The 18,755-nt window shown below is 36.0% G+C and overlaps 1 protein-coding gene across 3 annotated transcripts in view; it reads right to left on the minus strand.

Moving 5' to 3' along the window:
• Positions 1–18,755, minus strand: part of WDR19 (WD repeat domain 19) — a 39,717-nt gene that overhangs the window by 11,125 nt on the left and 9,837 nt on the right. For all 3 annotated transcript variants that reach the window (XR_009486269.1, XM_059844977.1, XM_059844978.1), the window contains exons 11-29: positions 17,713–17,885; positions 17,500–17,614; positions 16,645–16,751; positions 16,104–16,226; positions 14,714–14,863; positions 14,046–14,193; positions 13,205–13,409; positions 12,480–12,639; positions 11,774–11,884; positions 10,043–10,152; positions 8,894–8,951; positions 8,524–8,670; positions 8,329–8,411; positions 7,022–7,105; positions 5,814–5,960; positions 5,269–5,393; positions 3,542–3,654; positions 2,586–2,654; positions 2,150–2,227 (exon numbers count right to left, since the gene is read on the minus strand). Coding sequence is in view for 2 of the 3 variants with exons in the window: in XM_059844977.1 (XP_059700960.1) it covers positions 2,150–2,227; positions 2,586–2,654; positions 3,542–3,654; positions 5,269–5,393; positions 5,814–5,960; positions 7,022–7,105; positions 8,329–8,411; positions 8,524–8,670; positions 8,894–8,951; positions 10,043–10,152; positions 11,774–11,884; positions 12,480–12,639; positions 13,205–13,409; positions 14,046–14,193; positions 14,714–14,863; positions 16,104–16,226; positions 16,645–16,751; positions 17,500–17,614; positions 17,713–17,885 (2,306 nt within the window). In the remaining variant the exon portion in view is untranslated. The remainder of the gene's footprint in view (positions 1–2,149; positions 2,228–2,585; positions 2,655–3,541; positions 3,655–5,268; positions 5,394–5,813; positions 5,961–7,021; positions 7,106–8,328; positions 8,412–8,523; positions 8,671–8,893; positions 8,952–10,042; positions 10,153–11,773; positions 11,885–12,479; positions 12,640–13,204; positions 13,410–14,045; positions 14,194–14,713; positions 14,864–16,103; positions 16,227–16,644; positions 16,752–17,499; positions 17,615–17,712; positions 17,886–18,755) is intronic.

An 18,755-nucleotide genomic window follows, 5' to 3' on the forward strand; every position in this document is an offset into this window, starting at 1 on the left:
AAAATGCAGGAAAGAGTTTTCTAATACAATACATTTCCTAAGGTCTTCAGAAAATTTATTATTGCAATTGGATTTAGTATTAGATATTCATCTAATAGTTTAATTTTTCTTTTTAAATGTACTCAGAAAATATACACACAGAAAACAGCAGAACCTTGCTAGTTAAAGTTCCCCAAAAGAGCGCACATGACAAATTAAGAATATATGTTGAAATTAACAAACACAATAGTTAACATAATCAGACATCTGAGAAATAGTTTATAATTAGTCAGACAATAGTGTAACAAAATTACTTTGGCATAATAATTTTGATAATGTGACACATCATTAAAATGCCACACAATTGTTGGCTGTGAAAGATTTAAAGCAATCAGCCAGTGATGATCTGGTTTGAAGATCAATGCTTGAAATGATGAGCAAGTTTCTGCTGCATGGCTACCAGTAAATTCACTCTTACTTTCAGCTTTAAAAAATGCCACGACATAGAAGCTTCTATTTTCTAAAAACAGTATCTTGCTTGATAAATTCAAGAACAGTCTCCATAGCATAATGAAGATAATTATTGTTTTTAAAGCAAATATGTATGATTGGATAAAGTAAAATTTTTTTACTCACTGAGAGAGACTATGGTAGATTGGATTAAAGCATTCAGAAGAACAAGAGAGAGCTTTTAAATAAGGAAAACAAAGCTCTACACTGACGTTCAAAACAATATTAAATATAGCAATAATGGCATTCAAAAAGTTCCTAAATATTTTCTAAAATCTTTAGAACCTCTTCACTATGGAGATCATACTGTAGTTTACTTCCCTTACCCAGTCCCCTGGACTTCTCTGAATAAGGCAGCTCTTCTGCTGTTCTGAGAAAAGAGACTGGATGCTACAGTTTCCCTCCACCCAACTTCCAGCATAAATATGGAATTAGTCTCGCTTACACTGATACTCCATAGATTTTTCATCCAGTGCCTCCAACAGCTTAATTCCCTTCGGGTTCCTGCAGTTGAATTCTGTTTGTTTTGCTTCTCTCATAATTTTACTGAAGTTCACATTTCATATTAGAGGTAAAGTAAGAGGTAAATAATAAAGAGATAGAGGTTTGGTTCTTCTTTTTTATCTTTTACAGAAACAAAGTTTGCTTGACCATCAAATGCCCAGTGTCTCTAAAATCACAAACCCTTAATCCATATAGAGAGGAAAGAGACAGAGTTTCCGATTTCCTAACAGAATTGTAAACCACAGCTGTACTGTTAGGGGTGAAATCAACTAACTGCACTGAGCCCCTGGCATCTCCATAATTACCAAACCTTATTACCCGCAGCAAGGCATAATTTATTCTTCCATATATATCATATTGCACCTGACTGTATTTACCATGACTTTGTATGAGACCCTAAATTCCTTGACTAAGCAATTGATAGCAGACTGCAACACCCTCACCTGAGGTCTGGTTTTCCCCACTCAGCTCACATTCCAGGTTTGCTGTAACAGGCAGTAAGACTTCAAGTGGTTCAGCCGCTTAATTCCATGAACTCAAGCCCAAATTTGACTGAATGTACAACAAGCTCTTTTATCATCAACACCATTCAGAAATCAAAAAGCAGCTGCTAATTTTTAACATCTCTCTGCAACATTTTATGCCTTACACTGATGTCGAACACGAGAACTATTGTAGCCTGGTCAACCTTGGGGTTTTGACATGTATCTCCTACTTTGTACCTTACTTTCTTCCACTGCAAAAGTCAGACCAACTCAGCTCCTGCAGAAAGAGATCAGTGCTGAAGCTCGACTTGAGACATACACATGTTGACTGTCCATCTGGGAAAGGCAACAGCCAGCTGGCAAACTGGCAACAACAAACAGCTAAGTTTTGTCTCTTACTCTCATTATGAGCATTAATTTGGGCCTCCTCTGTCCAACTACCTGCTTTCATAGAGATGACTGAAGAAAAATTATTAGATAGTTGCTACCTTTCTTATATTTCTGAGTCTGGAGTTACTGGGTGAATAACTCCTGGAATGATTATACAAGTCTTGATCCCTAATGAAAGCTAAAGCACAGCCTGTGCCTACTAAGAATTTCAGAACAAAGTAAGCTCAAAATATCTTGTAGCACAGAAATGTGACACAATAGCAGTGGGAAAAATACAATACCTGGGGCATGCCATCCCCCTCTCCCATAAGATAGTCAATCAGCTGATTTGTTAGGGCTTCATCTTTTGCCCGTCCCACCTATTTAAAAAAGACACAAGAAATTATGATATGAAAGAAGAAGAGAAAAATAACTTACTTATGAGGAGCCTTTCAATAAAGCACTGAAACTAGGTAGATATATAACATGATTTTTTTAGTTCTGTATGTTCAAACCAAGTAATTCTTTGGTTCATCAGCTTTGACATGCAGCAGTTTGTATTTATTTTCTAATGTGCTGAGATTGTTAGACATGTTTACATATCTTCTTTACTGATACAGTTTTCCTTCTATTTGCAATCTAACCAAACAGAGTCAGTGATGCTGGAAAAATGTCATAGTACTGAAGGTAAAAGTTTTAAAAAGATGGAGAATATTTTGTTTTAACAAAGTTGCTTACTGTTTCAATTGCCATTTCCATAGCCAAGTTATCTTCTGTGCTTGGACTTTGCAGGAAGTGCCTTAATGCCTAAAATGATACAGACAAGTTAAAATTGAGATACATGAAACTAATTTTTTCTAATTTTTATCAGGTTATCTCTCTCTGCATTTTGATAAGACAAGTGGCACACTGAATGCTTATCTCAGCTACAGAGGTAGCAGCTGTTCTTACAGATACTCATGGAAGGAATAACCGACACTTTGCTAAATTCTTGAGTACACCTCCACTAACTGTGAAAGATGTTCACAGAAATATGGTGAGAACAAATTATTGATTAATGTAATTAATGGCACAATGTGATTAATGTGATAATGTTTTTAATGTCATGGAGCCCCCCATGCCACAGTTGAAGGAGCTGTCATCTACAATGGCCATAATTTGCAAAAATCAGTCATATTTTTTGGTATGTGTTCAGTATGCAAAGGTCAAACATTAAACAAGCATCAGTTCACAGACTTGTAACTGATCAAAAGCGTGTCTATCAACATACTTCAATTAACATATTTTCTCTTTTTAAAAAAAGCTTTCAGTTGGGGTATGCTACAGCAATTAAATTAGTTACTCTGCAACCAATGAAATGTAAATAAATGTAAATAAATGAATAATGAAATGTAAATAAATTGCTGCTGCAGATCATGACATTCAGAGATTCAATGACAATATTCTATCACTGATTCACCTCAAGCTTCTACTATTATGAAAAACCTATGTGCATGGCAACGTATCATTCATGGAACACAGCCTACATAACTGTAAATATAAATAGTTTGCTTACCTTTATTATCCTTTAAAAAAAATATCAGTATGTCATTGGTTAAGGCACTTAAAATCTAATATGAACTTTCCTGAAGACTGTATTTTGAACAGCTTCTATAAACATTTAACTTTCACTGGCTTATCCGTTAGGTACTGACCCGTCCATATTGACCACACAGCAAGAAAAATTTCCCCGCCTGAAAATGTTTCTTTTCTGCTTCAAAATAGAGTGCAATGCTCTGATAATCTTCATTGGTAGTACTTTCAGAACCTGAAACAGACAGATCTGAGTGATAGCAGGGTATTCTTATAAAATAAGATAAAGACCCTACTGAATTAACATATTCCTATTCTACTTTGTTTTTCTACTGACATTCAAAGAAAACCAAAGCCAGACAGACTCAAATGATGTCTTACACATTTTTTTACTATTTAATTGGACTAAATGTCAGACATTAGGAGCTAATAACATAGTGAATTAATTGTTTCCACAGGTCTTACACCATAATGAGATTTCTGTTTTTCACAGAATCACAGAATATAATAATTTGGGTTTGATGGGATCTTAAATATCATCTAGTTCCAAGCCTCCTGCCATGGGCAGGGACACCTTTCACTAGACCATCTTGCTCAGAGTTCCATCCAACCTGGCCTTGGAACCCTTCCAGGGATGGGACATTCAAAACTTTTTGGGCAACCTTTTCCAGTGCCCCACCATCCTCACAGTAAATAAAGTTTTCCTAATATCTAATCTAAATCTACTCTCCTTTAGCTTAAAACCATCCCCCCTCATCCTGTCTCTACATTCTCTTCTAAAAAAGTATAATGAAATGGCACTGCTGCGACCTGATAATGAATTTTTCCATCATGTCCAGGCAACAACAAAGAAGGGCAAGTGATGAGATTATCACCTGAATCGCTTTCACAGTTTTAGAATATGGAAGAACACTTGTACAAAGCAAGGCTATCAGGGACAATACAACCATGCGGGGGCAGGGAGTACTATTTAAGTCTTCTAACCAAGACTCCATTCTGCTGTACACATGTAAAACAAAGCCACTACTCCAAAGATAGTTTAAAACTCCTTTTCTACCCACTTAGATTACAGCTTGAGACATCCTATTTTGGATAGAAGTAAGAAAGCATAAGGAACTGTCGAACAATTGTGGCCACCTTGACAATCATCTGCAACCATACATTTCCAAGCTAAATGTTGCCAAGCTTTTATAACCTTCACAATAAGAAATCAATGTCTAAACAAAGAGATTAATTAAAAAGATAAGAATTTGGGAGATACACATGTGGAGTTGATAGGGCACTCTTCAAAGGTGCCTCACACACACAGAAACTAGGAAATTTGGTGCAAATTGACAAGGTGGACTCTGACTGGCTGGAGGGCCTAAGATAAAAGTCAGCTTCTCAGTAAGGTCTCCTTTTCATTTCTCACTGAGACAAGAGGAGGTCACGAAAGGTCTTAAAGAGTAGAAAAGGAAAAAAAGTGACATGTAAGAAAAGAGCTGGAACCGACAGAAAAAGAAAAGGGAACAAAAATCAAGAACTGTACCACAGAAATGCTCAATTTTGTATCAAGGTCAAAGAAAGGGATTCCTCAATGGGCAGAAGAAAACAGTCTAAATGTCTTATCTCTATGGATAAACAAAAAAACCTGTAGGGCAGGCAAGATTTGAAAACCAAGGAGATAGCAAAGCTGAAAGCAAAATCTGGCTTATAGGCCTGAAATGCACACCTTACCAAAACTGGGCACAATGACTGGAAATGGGTAACAAAACTAAACACCCACTGTCTCATGATTTCAAATTGGTTAAAATTAACTAAAAGAACAGTAAAACATAATGTAAGCAAACTATGAGCCTGGAATACTCACTGATGATATCAGCATATATCTCCATCTTGTTGTGCTGTTGAGCTAATGTGAAAGCTTCATTATTACACTTGGACATAACCAGGAACTGGATGGCAGAACCATAGTCACCAAGCCGCAAAAAGAATCTAATCAGAATGACAAATTAACACCTTAGTACTAATCAGCTTAATGAATACATCAAATGTTTTAGGAATATAGTACATAACATACATACAAATATGACACACTTCTAATCCATTTTGTATCTAGATTGTTTTAACTAGGTTCCTAAAATTAACTTAGTATAAATAATACACAATGGCAATTTTTTATTATTGTCTAAACTTATTACTTCAGGTTAATATAATTTTACTCAGAAAGTCAACAAGAACAAAAAAAAAAATCAGTACCTATTTAGTTGTCCAAATCTTAGAGAACTCAAATCAATTAACTGAATTACACAGTCACCAGCCGAGTAACAATAACCAGAGTCTAATATGTTAGCAAGCCTCATAAATTCCCAATAGATATACATTTCTTTTTAATGTGCATAACATGATTGTTACCTGGCCACCATCTTTGCTCCTTCAAGAGATTGTGTTTCTCTCACAATATTAACAGCCTTTTCAGGATTATTTAGGTGATCCAAATACAGTCGAATTACACTATCCCATTGCTTCGCATGTTCATAAGCTACCACAGCTTCTGTGTACCTGCAAAAGAATGGTTCCACATCAGTTATTTTAACTTTATAAATAACTCTTTATAATATGGTGCGAAAGAAACAGAAAGTATTTTATTTCTGTGAGATTACTTTGTGGCAACTTCCTTTCAGTTTGCATGTAATCACATTGCTCTGCATTTACTATGGTGTTTTTGGTTACTATTTCATTTTCTCTTAGGAGAATGAAAAGCAGAGGCAATAGGAAAATGTCTACCACAATACTATTTTTGACCTATTCTCCAGCATTTCTTTTGCTACATATTAAAAACAGTTCATCTCTTCCACATTAAATCCCTGGAGAGCAAGAGAACAATAAAAACCAAATGTGATAGCTAGGTGTACAATTTTAAAAATAAGATCTCTTTTCTGTTCTGCAGACAAGATCAAGAAATTTCTCATTCTTTCACTATGCAATTGACAGAAACAGTATTATCTAGTCCCATCAATGCAAACATTGAACTCTGGTGCTGTTTCATATTTTAAAGTATCATTATTCTGAAGCAGTTTACTTACTATAAGGACTAGGAGGAACGACATTCTGTGATTAAATAAAACTTATCTAGGGCTTTCACTTCAGCTAATAACTTTGCGTTATTATTATGCAAGTGCAGCCATTAAGATGCACCAATAACCTGATTCTAAAATGAAAAAATTTCTTTCATGATTATTCTCCCTTTGAGTGACCTATAAAATCACAGCTAAGGAGTTGTTAGAAACAAACTGAACTTGAATACTCTGCTAAGTGGAATGACATTCAGTACTTTAAAATCTTTGATGATTTTTGTTAGCAAGATATTAATTAATTTAGACAGGAAAACAATTAATTAGAAACATATCTTTGATACCAGATGAATGTTCTTAGATTATGCTTCAAATTTTCAATACACTAAGTGTAAATTTAAGCTTACATATTTTAGAATCCATTTTCACAAGACTATTTTATGCAAGTTTCAGTATGTGTTTTAATTTATTTTATAAAAACACTAATGTATAATAATAACAACAATAGCAATAACATGTTTTATATTAAAAAAGAGCATTTAAAAGTACCTGCCATCTGCTTCCTTGGCCTTTGCATACTGTACGTGAATCTTTGGAGATGAAACCTGAGGAAGAAGTTCACCAACCTTTGCCCTAGAAAGATAACAGCTATTTAATAAATACAGTTGGTTCCAAAATTTCTCTGGTGAAACTGGCATATTTGTATCAACACTGAAAAGGAGTCTGATAGAAGAAAATGAACATAATGGATAAGCTTTGAAGTAATTTTAATATTTTCAAAAAGTTGCACTTTGTAAGAAGCAGAAATTACAGATTGCCTTATGAGCATGCAGGCTTGAAGACAGTCTCTCCTCTTTTTTTAACTCTGAGGGGTACAAGCACAAGAAGTGCCAGACCAACAATTTTTACCTCAGGTGTTCTTGGATTAACCAACAGAAGAAGCACAGCATTAAAATTGTAACCTGAAAGATCTATAAAAGCCAGCAAACTAAGCAGTGGGCCATTCAGGAAAAAGGATATGAGAGACAACAGAGGCTGACCTTAAATCTCACATCTCTGACTAAAAGATGGGCATTTTTCAAACTGAACCTCCCTCTGCAAGAGCAAACAAAGCTTGTACCTCCCACTTCCCAAATCAAGATTATCATTAGATGCAAGCTACTCCTCTTAACCAAGTGCTCTTCTGGCTCATTTTGATACCCTGAAAATTCTTTGATGGAATAAAATTTTCATTTTTCAAATAAATGTACATAATATTCCAACCTAATCTTTAGAGCACTCATACGAAAGAGGTCTTACGGAACTGTCCGATTGGTTACTAATGTGAGGAGTCCATAAAATGTAACTAGGCCAGAACTGAGTCCTTAAATCTCTCAGAAAATTGGACTTTTCCAATGGAGACTTCACAATAATCAAATTAACTTAAAAAAAGAAAATTATGAAATTGGCTACTCTTGAATCATTTCCAACTGTCCAAATACTCAGTCTCAGCTATGCATGTTATAAAACTAAGAAATCTAATTAATTAAACAGTAACTACACAAATATAATTACTATATTCAGTGTACACTAAATTCAGTGTGAGTGTGTGCATGTGCACATATCCACAAAGGACAAGAAACTGCAGGAAACTTTAAACATAACACATAAAAAAAGGAAAAAAATTATTTCCCATTTACAGTAAGACTATATTAAAACAACATAAATTTCTGAGAGAATCTTTAAGTCAGCCTGAATTTGGCAGAATAAAATCAATGAAACATAGCTAATGAGGCATTTGTGCTATTCAGAGAATCAATCTTTACCAAAGAGTATCCCAGAAAATCCTCTGAAATATAACATTGCCCTGTACTTACCAGTTTTTACACCGGATGTACACTGATGCTGCCTTGTCGTAATATTGTCCCTTTTCATACAGCTGAGCAGCTTCTGAAAATTGCTACAATATTGGAAACCATTAAAATATAATTTCTAAATTAAGACCATAAATAAATTACTAACCTAGTGAAATCACATATTTAGCCTTAACTCATATTAACTCTCTTGAGTACCTTCATATTCTCCAGAATAGCTCCACAGTCTCTTTTCAGTAACCTGCTGGGATGTTTAATGGCCTGGTTCACCCCTCGACGGACATCTCCCATTCGAATGGACATTTGAGCCACTCCAGCAAGGCAAACTTCATCATGTTCCTGGTTCTGTCAATCAAATGAAAAGCAGTAACTATAGATTACACATTAGAAACACCTGGTCACAAAAGTGACAGTAATCAAGCATTGAAACAAACTAACAAACTATTACAGACTTAATAACATTTAATTTAGAGCTGAATTTAAAATCTGGAATTCAAATGAGTCTGAAACATGACAATTTAATGTATATTGTGACAGTACAAAGCTATCATTACTAAAGAGGAATTACCTTATTGTTTCCAGTGATTCCCTTCTCATAATGTGCCAGAGCATTAACATAATCACCCCTAAAAGAAAACTGGAAGTTATACAGACAAATATTTTTAATAGGAAGAGATGTTTGCCTTCCTACCACTTTATGCATGCACTGTGCATGTATGTGTCTTGATGTAGACATAATGGCTGCATAGAAGGTTGTGAGGTATGCGAGAGGTGGACAGTTACACAGAATGTCATTGCACTTCCTATGGACTTAATCAAGCTCTTAGTCAAAGAGGCAATTCCATCTCTCAATTCTGTTGGACAGGGACCAATAAACCTCCACTGAAAGGCAGAAAATAGAAATCCCTAGAAATAATTTATCCACAAAATACAACTCAGTAGTCTCAGCTCTACTCCAGATTTTTCTGGAAGACAAATGAAGCTTATCTTTGAAATTACTTAGAATTTTTGCAACACAAAATCAAAGGCAATTTTTTTCCCAGGAGTACATTCAGTACTCAAGTTCCATATGGATGCATTGCTTCAACTGCGTCCATTTCTTCCTTTCTGTGACCAGCAAGTGTCCCCTCTCAATGCCAGGGGAGGGAGTTGTCCACAAACTATTAATAGGTAAGTTTTTCCTCTTGACTTAGATATTAAACAGACCAGGTTTCACCTGAGAAGAATTAACTATTAAATAGACTTTATAATCATGTCAAATGGTTAACACCTTCTGTCTTTCAGGGAGTGGCAGCCTTGAAATTTGACATACCTCTACCTAAATAATTTAAGAAAATAAAGGCTTACAGATATTTAAAGAAAGACAAAAGGCATGGCTTTCATCCAATGTAAGAAGTGTTAAATGATTTCGACTTTGTCTATTTTCCAAGCATTTGCCTGCACCAAAGTATTTATTCAGTAGAAGATATTATATCTATTTGCCACTACCAGTGACAAAGAACCTACATAAAACAGAATTAGGAACTATGATTTACTAACATGTCTCTAGAATGAAAAATTCCTTGCAAAATTCCTCTTCCTCATACTAGAGCTGCAAGACCTCACTGAATCCTCTCTCAGCAATGCAGTCATATGAAATATCTCCGTTCTGTGTTCTTCTATTGAGCATCAGTATTGGTTTAATATTCCTATACTACAGCCTTACAGGAGAACTTACATGAATTCAAGCTGCACTGCATATTCCTTTGATATGAAAGGGATCTGGTCCGGGGCCAGACGCTTTGCCAGCTGCAGTGCTCTGTCCCAGTGCTGCAAGTCTTTTCGCATCTATTAACAAAGAACAGTAACATTTACTGATTCAAGTATCAGATCTGGACTTCTATTCTGAACTTTAAATTATTCTAAATACAAATACTGAGTTAATATTCTAAAAAAGATTCGGACAATTTGAGAGATGTTCATCCTGAAGAAGGTCTTTTAGGTTGACCCTGGAAATGACAGGGTCATTTCTGTCAGTCTCACTTCATTGCCTGGTAAAATTATGGAGAAGATTATTCTGGGAGTTTTGAAAAACACTACAAGGACAACACATTGGCCACAGCCAGCACAACTTCATGAGAGCAAAGCCCTGCCTGACAAACTTAATTTCCTTTTATTATAAGGCAACCCATCTAGCTGATCAAGGACAGTCAATTGATGTAATCTTTTAGGATTTCAGTAAAGCTTTGAATGTGGTCTCTTAGAGTATGTAAAATGCAGAGTATGTCCAGCCTACAGCTGAATAAACACATCAGGGGATGGGTGAGCAACTGGGTCCTGAGTCAGACACAAAGGGTTATAGTGAATGGGGAGACATCAGCATGGGAACCTGTCACTAGTGGGGTCCCACAGGGCTCCATTCTTGGCCCTGTGCTCTTCAACATCTTCATAAAGGACTTGGACACAGGACCCAAAGGTCTAATAAATAAATTTGCTGCTGATACTAAATTGGAAGGAGCTCTTGACTTCCTCAAAGGCAGGGAAGCCCTGCAGAGAAACCTTGCCATATTAGAGGATTGGGCACTCACCAACTGAATGAAGTTTAACAAGGGGTAGTGCTGGACTCTGTGCCTGGGACAGAGCAACCCTGGATGTACAGACAGACTGAGGAATGAGATGCTGGAAAGGGACCTGGGGGTCCTGGTCCATACCAAATTGAACATGAGCCAGCAGTGCCCTGGCAGCCAGGAGGGACAATCCTGTCCTGGGGGGCATCAGGCACAGCATCACCAGCCGGGCAAGGGAGGGGATTGTCCTGCCCTGCTCTGTGCTGGTGCAGCCTCATCTTGAATCTTCTGTGCAGTTTTGGGCACCACAATACAAGAAGCCTCTAAGGCTATTAGAGAGTGTCTAAAGGTGGCCAACAAAGATGGTGAAGGGCCTTGAGAGGAAGCCATATGAGAAGTGGCTGAGGTCACTTGGTCTGTTCAGCCTGGAGGAGACAGGGGAGACCCTGTCACAGTCTACAACTCCCTTGTGAGGAGAAGAGGAGAGGCAGACACTGATCTCTTCTCTGTGGTGCCCAGATACAGGACCCAAGGGAAGAGCCTGAAGCTGTGTCAGGGCAGTTTTACATTGGATATCATTCAAGAAAAGGTTCCTCATCCAGAGGGTATTTGGGCACTGGAAAGGCTCCCCAGGGCAGCGGTCACAGCACCAACCCTGACAGAATTCCAGAACCATTCGGACTCTCAGGCACATGGTGTGACCCTTGGGGTTGTCCTGTGCAGGGCCAGGAGTTGGACTCAATGATCCTTGTGGTTCCCTTCTAATTCAGGGTAGTCTATGATTCTAGTCACACAATGGCAAGATCAAAACCATAAAAGGAAGAAATTATCAGAAGGTAAAATATTCCGGCATTAACCTGGAAACAAAACAAGCAGAAAATATACACATCTTAAATGAATACCTCAAGAGCAGCAATAGGACAGGAGGATGCCAGATACAAATCCTGAGCCAGATTAAAATCACTAGTAAACATTGCAAGATGCCCTGCTAAAAGGTTGTGGTCTTCTATTCCCTGTAGAAAGACATAATAGGTGCAGAAGTAGTCCAAAAGAAAATAAATACTGTATAAATAACAATTTAGTAAGAAAAATAAAGCAAAATAGTAAAACTAAATATCCTTACATTTTACAATTATGTGTATTGGATTTGACAAACCTGAAAGAGCTCTCATGTGCCACTACAGCTAACACTGTCTAAAATCAGCAATTTGCAGAAGTATAATTTTAAGGTACTATTTCACTTGTAGATGTATAGATGCAATCTGTTTTTATTTTGGATTTTTTTAAATAGCAGTCTTCAACATCTTCTCAAAAATAACAAAAGGAAATAAGAGCCTTCCAGTGCCTGAGACATGAATATATTCTGCTGTTCTCAAGCAAATGCAGAAGGAAATACTGTGCAGTCCAGTAGAGACTGCAACACTTCAAGAGAAAACCAAGCAAACAGTCTGTAGTTTGGACACTTTATTCTCTATATCTTTTGAAAGCAACTCAACTTCTGTTTGAACAAAAACAACCCCTTCCCTCCGCAAAAAAAACCCAAGAATTCAGCAATTCTTAAAAAGCAATTAAATTACCATATTTCCTAGGTAAGACTTTATATTTTACCTTTACTTGCTCTAGTGACATCACCATCCCAGCATTACCAGATGTTCGATAAACACGGATTGCAAAATCCACCTCCATATGATGTAAGCAAGCTTTGGCCAGCTCATTCCAACAAGACTGGTCATTCAGAAGCCTGCATATCTCCCATGCTTCAGAAAACCTACAGAAGGTAAAACACATTTACAACTATTTTAATTTTAGGTATTACTCATAGTCAAAACTCCATCTCAACATCTTTTCTCTCTGCTAGAGAAAACATAAAAACATTTACTTCTAAAGCCACAGAGAGAGAGATGTATTAGGAAAAATACAAATGTGTACCTTACAGTTCTATTTCTCCTGTTTCTACCACACTTTTTCAGGAAACCATCGGCTTTCCCTACTCTGGCATTCTTTCCACTATATTGATTTTGCATTGCTTCATTACAGTGGGAGGAGAGTACGACAGAAGCATCCTCAGCCAGTTTCGGAGGAGCCATTGTAACAAAATCCCGAATAAGTCTTGAAAACAATTACTTTAGGCTTTTACTTGACAGTGAAAAAAACCCCAAACCATCACTGGGTCATTTACTTTGCTTGGTCTGCCTGGAGAGGTATGTGAACTTCCAGCTCAATCTGATTTATCAAAATTCAGCAGGACACTTTAAAATCACCAGGATATGATATATTGAATGATAAGCACAGAAGAAAACAATTTATACAATATAATTAAAATGCAGATGTACCTTTTCAACATTAGAGTCTGAGTAAGCATTTGTCTCAGCATATCAGGTCCAAAGTCTTTCAAATTGCCAAGGAAACTGTGAGTGCTTAAACAGATACTGTTTGTTTTCCCACTTGGAGTCTGACAAGTTAATTCTCCATTATACAACAACAAAGGTTTATGGGAATAGGGGACTTCCGTGCCACCTGCCAAAATAATCCTTGATCCTAGATTCAAAGATCAGGAAGAAAAAAAAATCTCTTGTAAAAATCCCTACATGGTAAAAAGTATAGCAAGCAGCTGAAAACATGTATATTTGCAGGACATTAATTCAGGGTCTGTAATTCTGGCAGTCAGCAGCAACTACACAAGCACACATCTTTCAGTAAATATAGAGAATGTAAAGCTTCTAAACCAGCAAGGTCCTTTTCCAAATGCTGGTAGGTAAATTTCAATGTTTCTCTCTTACAAATGTAGAAAAGGCTATGTTTACAACTTTAACACTTTCAATGAATACAAGTTTCGTGACCCTGATGCAAGTTTTGTCACCCTGTTCCTGAAATTCTTCTCATGAATGCTTCAAAATACAATTGAAGCACAATGTGTAACTTTCAGATGAAATATTATAATAGCAAGAAGCTTATGGAGTTGAGACCAAAATGCCTTAAAGCCTTACAGAGAAACCTGCAAAGTAACTAGCTTTCTATACATAAATTGCACTTCAAGTCTTCTGTAGTACTATTTATTTCCGTATGTATTTTATTTAAGACAAATGAAGATTCAAAACATGTTTTACTTTATTAACTAAAATAGTATAATCATTAAGAACATTAAGAACAAGCTTTTTAAAGAGCTTTTGGTACCTTGAATGGTGTCTTTATGAAAAACGTAAGTGTATACTTTATCATCATCAAAAGCCACAAAAACACCTTTATCCATTGGCCAGTTTTCCCACAGGATTCCTTTAATGGTTGGTGAGAAGTCTGGAATCTCATATACTCTATCATTTACCTATATATAATGCAAAAGTAAAATTACTACCAAGTGACTAAGGCGAGGAACAAAACATTCACCCCAGCTGTGATTAAAAATTTTAAAAATAATATAAGTAGTGCAGAAATAAGAAAATTGCTTTAAGAAAAAGTTTCCTTATAAGCAGTGATTCTGAATAACACACGAATTTAAACATGAAGTGCAGAAAATACACATTATATAAATGATATTTACTATTTTTTAAAAAAAAGTATGGAGAGGGGCAGTGAAACTGGGTAAATTAGCTGTATTTAAATGCACAAAAACATACGTTTTTAAAACTACCGATCAGGAACTTAGTATAATGAAATTGTCCTGATCTAGTATGATAGATTTTATTTCCTCACATTACCATTACATTATGTTCAAGTCTCCTTGCCAATTACTTCTATCACCATACATGCTGGAGTGCCAAATCTTCTTCATTTTCCATTAAAAAAAGATATAGCTGAAGAGCCTGCTTGTACATATATTGTATTGGTATCCCACACTAACTTACTGGACAATAGACAAAGCCATCACTTTTGTCATCTATGAAAGCTATTCTGGTTCCATTGGGATCTGGAAAAACCTTTCTCACACTGACAGGATGTCGATATTCATTCACATATTGCCAGTCTTCAATGAAGAAATAATGAATAACTCCAGTCTAATGAGAAATAATAGAAAATGTTAATAATTACATCAGTAAGTGGAAAGCACGTAATTAATTTGGCTGTAGTGTCTTCCATCTTAGAGTACCAAGTGTTCAAAAAAAGAACTTCCAAGTGGGTTTTTTTTGCTTCATTCTCACACCCTGTTTTGGGTAAGACAGGAAAAACTTTTGGGGGACAAAGAAAGGATTTGGGAGGTTTGAGAGGTTTTCTGTTGGTTTTGATATTTATCTTCTTCTGCTTTGTGGAGACATCTGTGCAGTTCTCTAAACAAATGAAACGTCTGTCTCATTGCTGAGAGAAGCCTAACCTTCAAAAAAAGCTGTAAAATTTGCTTCTAAGGAAGAACCACACATTCTTAATAAGAGAGGCAGCTAACTCAGGGAATAAAAGCACTCAAACTGATTTGTGATTAACGATATATTTTTAAAAATGTGGCTTTTGACATCAATGGTAGGATTTGCACACATCAAATTGATCAGTTGCAAATTTGGCACCAGTTTAGGTACTGAGGAGGTGGGAAAGACCTCATCTGCTACAAAATCACTCAAGTTATTAAATCAGTTATTAAACCAGGTCAATACATCAATTGAAATCACACAGAGCATGATACTACAATGCCAAATGTGTCCTGTATTCCCAGTGCCAGAAAATATTAGAACAAAAAACTACCCTCATATATAAAAAACTCCAGAAGAATCAATAAGCATGTCCACATCTTTTTTCAGTGCCCTCCTTAATTCCTATCTTTGCTGAAACATGTAAAAAAAATTGTCCTTTGACAAGGGCCTCAGTAGCAAATCAAGGCTTTCATTTATGCTCTGACATTTGTACACATCAGAACCTTTTTGTCCACATTTTTCACATCACCACCTAAACCAACAAATTTGCAAGGGAAGTGCTATGTTTTTACTTGTATCTGGAAGACATTTTGATTGCCAACCCTCTCACTAATGCAACAGAATTAAGTTCTGCTATTAAAAGCAATGTTTTGCAACAAACACCAGTAAAAGCAAAACTTAACCTTCCTGCCAATGCACATCATATAAATGCAATAGTAAAGGAAGCTGGATGCATTTTTTGACTGTATTTGCTCAAAGTTCTTGTATAGAAAATAATCCACTCTAAAGTTCACAGATGCACTTTTTGTTTTGCTAAAAGCATGAGAAGTAATCAAAAAATTCAAACATAAATATATTCCATCTATAAAGATCTTTTGAAATAAGTAATACTCACATCTGTACCATATATGAGGAAGTCACTAGTTAAAGCATGGCACAAAATTCGGTATTTATCATCATCTGCTGGGAAAAGTCGAGTTTCTCGTTCTTCCTGAGCACCCAAACCCTCACTTTCTATCTAAATATAAAGAACAGAATGAACTGAAAATCTCCACTGTTAACAAAAGGGTATCATAGTGTTGCTTGTATCAAACTGTAAGAAAATTAGATGAAAAAAAACTTGCATGCGCATCCCTTAAGAACCTAGTATCTGCTTCTGTCACATTACCAGAGACATTTAAAATACAACTTGTTAAATAGCTGACAAGAAAATGTTTTTCTTCACCTGTTCCAGTCTAGGCTGCATTTCTAAGTCCACAGAAACTCAGCTCTATATTTTACTTTGCCAGCAAAACTGTTCTGGAGAATTTCTAATTTTTTCCTCCATTAACTGAATATCTTTCCATTTCATTTGATTTTTAATATTACATTAACTTGCTCAGCTTATATCAACTCCTTAGTTCAACACTGGCAATCCAAATTGCCAGAGCTCTTACCATATGCAGCTGGACTTTACCCTCAAAGAGAGCAGCAGCATAATCGGAATTAAGGCGCATACTTGCTACTGTCCCCAGGTACTCCACATCTTTAAGCTTTTTTGCATCTAAAGGAGTCAAACAGAAAAGATAAGGTAAAAATATTTTGATTTTGTACAGGCCTTCACTTAACTAAATTTGCAGCTGAGTAAGCAGATGTGAAAATCTCACAACTAAGCAGAGAGGGGACAAGTCACACGTAAAGATACTTTCTTCTTAGCACTCAGTGAACTGGTTAGAAACTACAAAAGAAACTCTTTTCCTATGCAACTCTAACTAGTATTTTAAAAGGTTTTTTTACTTTACTGTCACTGAAAAAGGGATGCTTAGAAAAACATGGAAGTTTGAAATCCGCCATCCAAAATTTGAACACAGCAAACCAAATTTTTCTTATCCCATACAAACAACATGAAGATCTGCCAAACTGAAAATTCAAACTCTCTAGGATCATAATTAATCCACCTTAGGATCATAGTTCCTAGGTACTTTGCCAAACTTAGTACTTTAAGACACAGACACATGGTATCTCAAAAGCCTGAAGTCCTTCATTCATTACCAAGATGATATGAAAAAAACAAGTAAGCAACAGTCTACATACTGCAAATCTCAAATGAGAAGTTTTATTTCTGTTATTTACAATGCCTTGCCATAACTGCTTCAGCCTGCAAAAATTATTATCCCATCCTAGGAGGACTGTTGGCAATTCAAGTTTTTATTGTACAATGTCGAATGTCCAGAACTGCTAAACACAATACTAAATTAATAAAATAAAACAGAGTGCTGCATTAGTTTTAAAAGAACTAAATTTATGCTTACTATTCTCTCCAAGTGCATAAAACCAAGCCCGATTGTTCATTCCTACAGCCAAATGATAAACACCAATAGCGACAAAACTGGGCTCTACTTCAACAGAGACTGTGACTGGTAGCTCCTGTAAGGAAACAGAACAAAATAATACAATTTTCATCCACTTTCAATACTCACTTTAATTACATCTACATGAAGTTTAAAAGGAAGAGGTTATCATACGCTTTCTACATTATTTGCTATGGTGACTTCAAGCAGAGAAGTGAGGTATGCAATCCGTGTACTGCAAGCATCTCCAAGGATTGGAAGCTTTGTCAAGAAAACATGGAGCGATCCTCTTCGTGTAGATACTGCCAACAGCTGTCCATCATCTGTCCAAGCCATCTGATCTACACCTAAAATATTCACAAGTTTTTGTAAAAAAAATAGTTCTTTCTTTAATTACTGTAAACAACAAGCAATTATTTTGCTCTAAACTGTGAAAATTGTAGGAATTAATATCTAGAATATATGTACTAAAGCTAACCAATTAATACAATTCCAAGATCAATTAGAATCACTCAACTAAAACACATAATTAACTAATACAGTGTTTTGCTGAGAGTGAAGATTTCACAGAATCACCGAATGATTTGAGCTGAAAGGGACCTTAAAGTCCCTTTAAGGCCATCTAGATGCAATCCACCTTCCACTAGACCAGATTACAGATCTGTTACAAAACTGATTAACACCTTTCCTCTTTTCAACACTGAAAAGAGTACATTCAGTTCAGGCAGCACATTCAAAGTGATCTATAATACTGGAAGTAGCTAAGCAGAATTCAATCTTATTCCCCTTACTGCCAAATCAGTAAGTACTAAACACAGAACTGCTGTTTGTTCCTCTGTGTCTGAAAATGTCATCAGAAAAACCATACTCTAACTAATACCAATATTCCAAGGGAGACAGGGAAATGTGCAGAAAATATCCTAAATTTTTTAAAAAGAAAAAAAATTAAAAAGGAAGGTTTTTAGAAATAAAAATGCTGGAGGCAACCATCTACTTGACAATAACTGAAGCATTTACAAACACTACATGAGGAGATAAGGGTGGAAACTCACTACTCAAGAAAATGGTTTTGTAACACTGTTCTGGAAGCCACAGGCACAAGTCCTGTACTTCAGGACAAAACCAGATAAAATATCAATGTTAGAACAAGACATGCTGAAAAGCACCAAAAAAAAATCATGGAAAGAAGCAGAAACCTCTTAAGTGTATAATTGTAA

This window comes from Haemorhous mexicanus, chromosome 4 (assembly GCF_027477595.1).
Source record: "Haemorhous mexicanus isolate bHaeMex1 chromosome 4, bHaeMex1.pri, whole genome shotgun sequence".
In the NCBI taxonomy this organism is placed as follows: Eukaryota; Metazoa; Chordata; class Aves; order Passeriformes; family Fringillidae; genus Haemorhous; species Haemorhous mexicanus.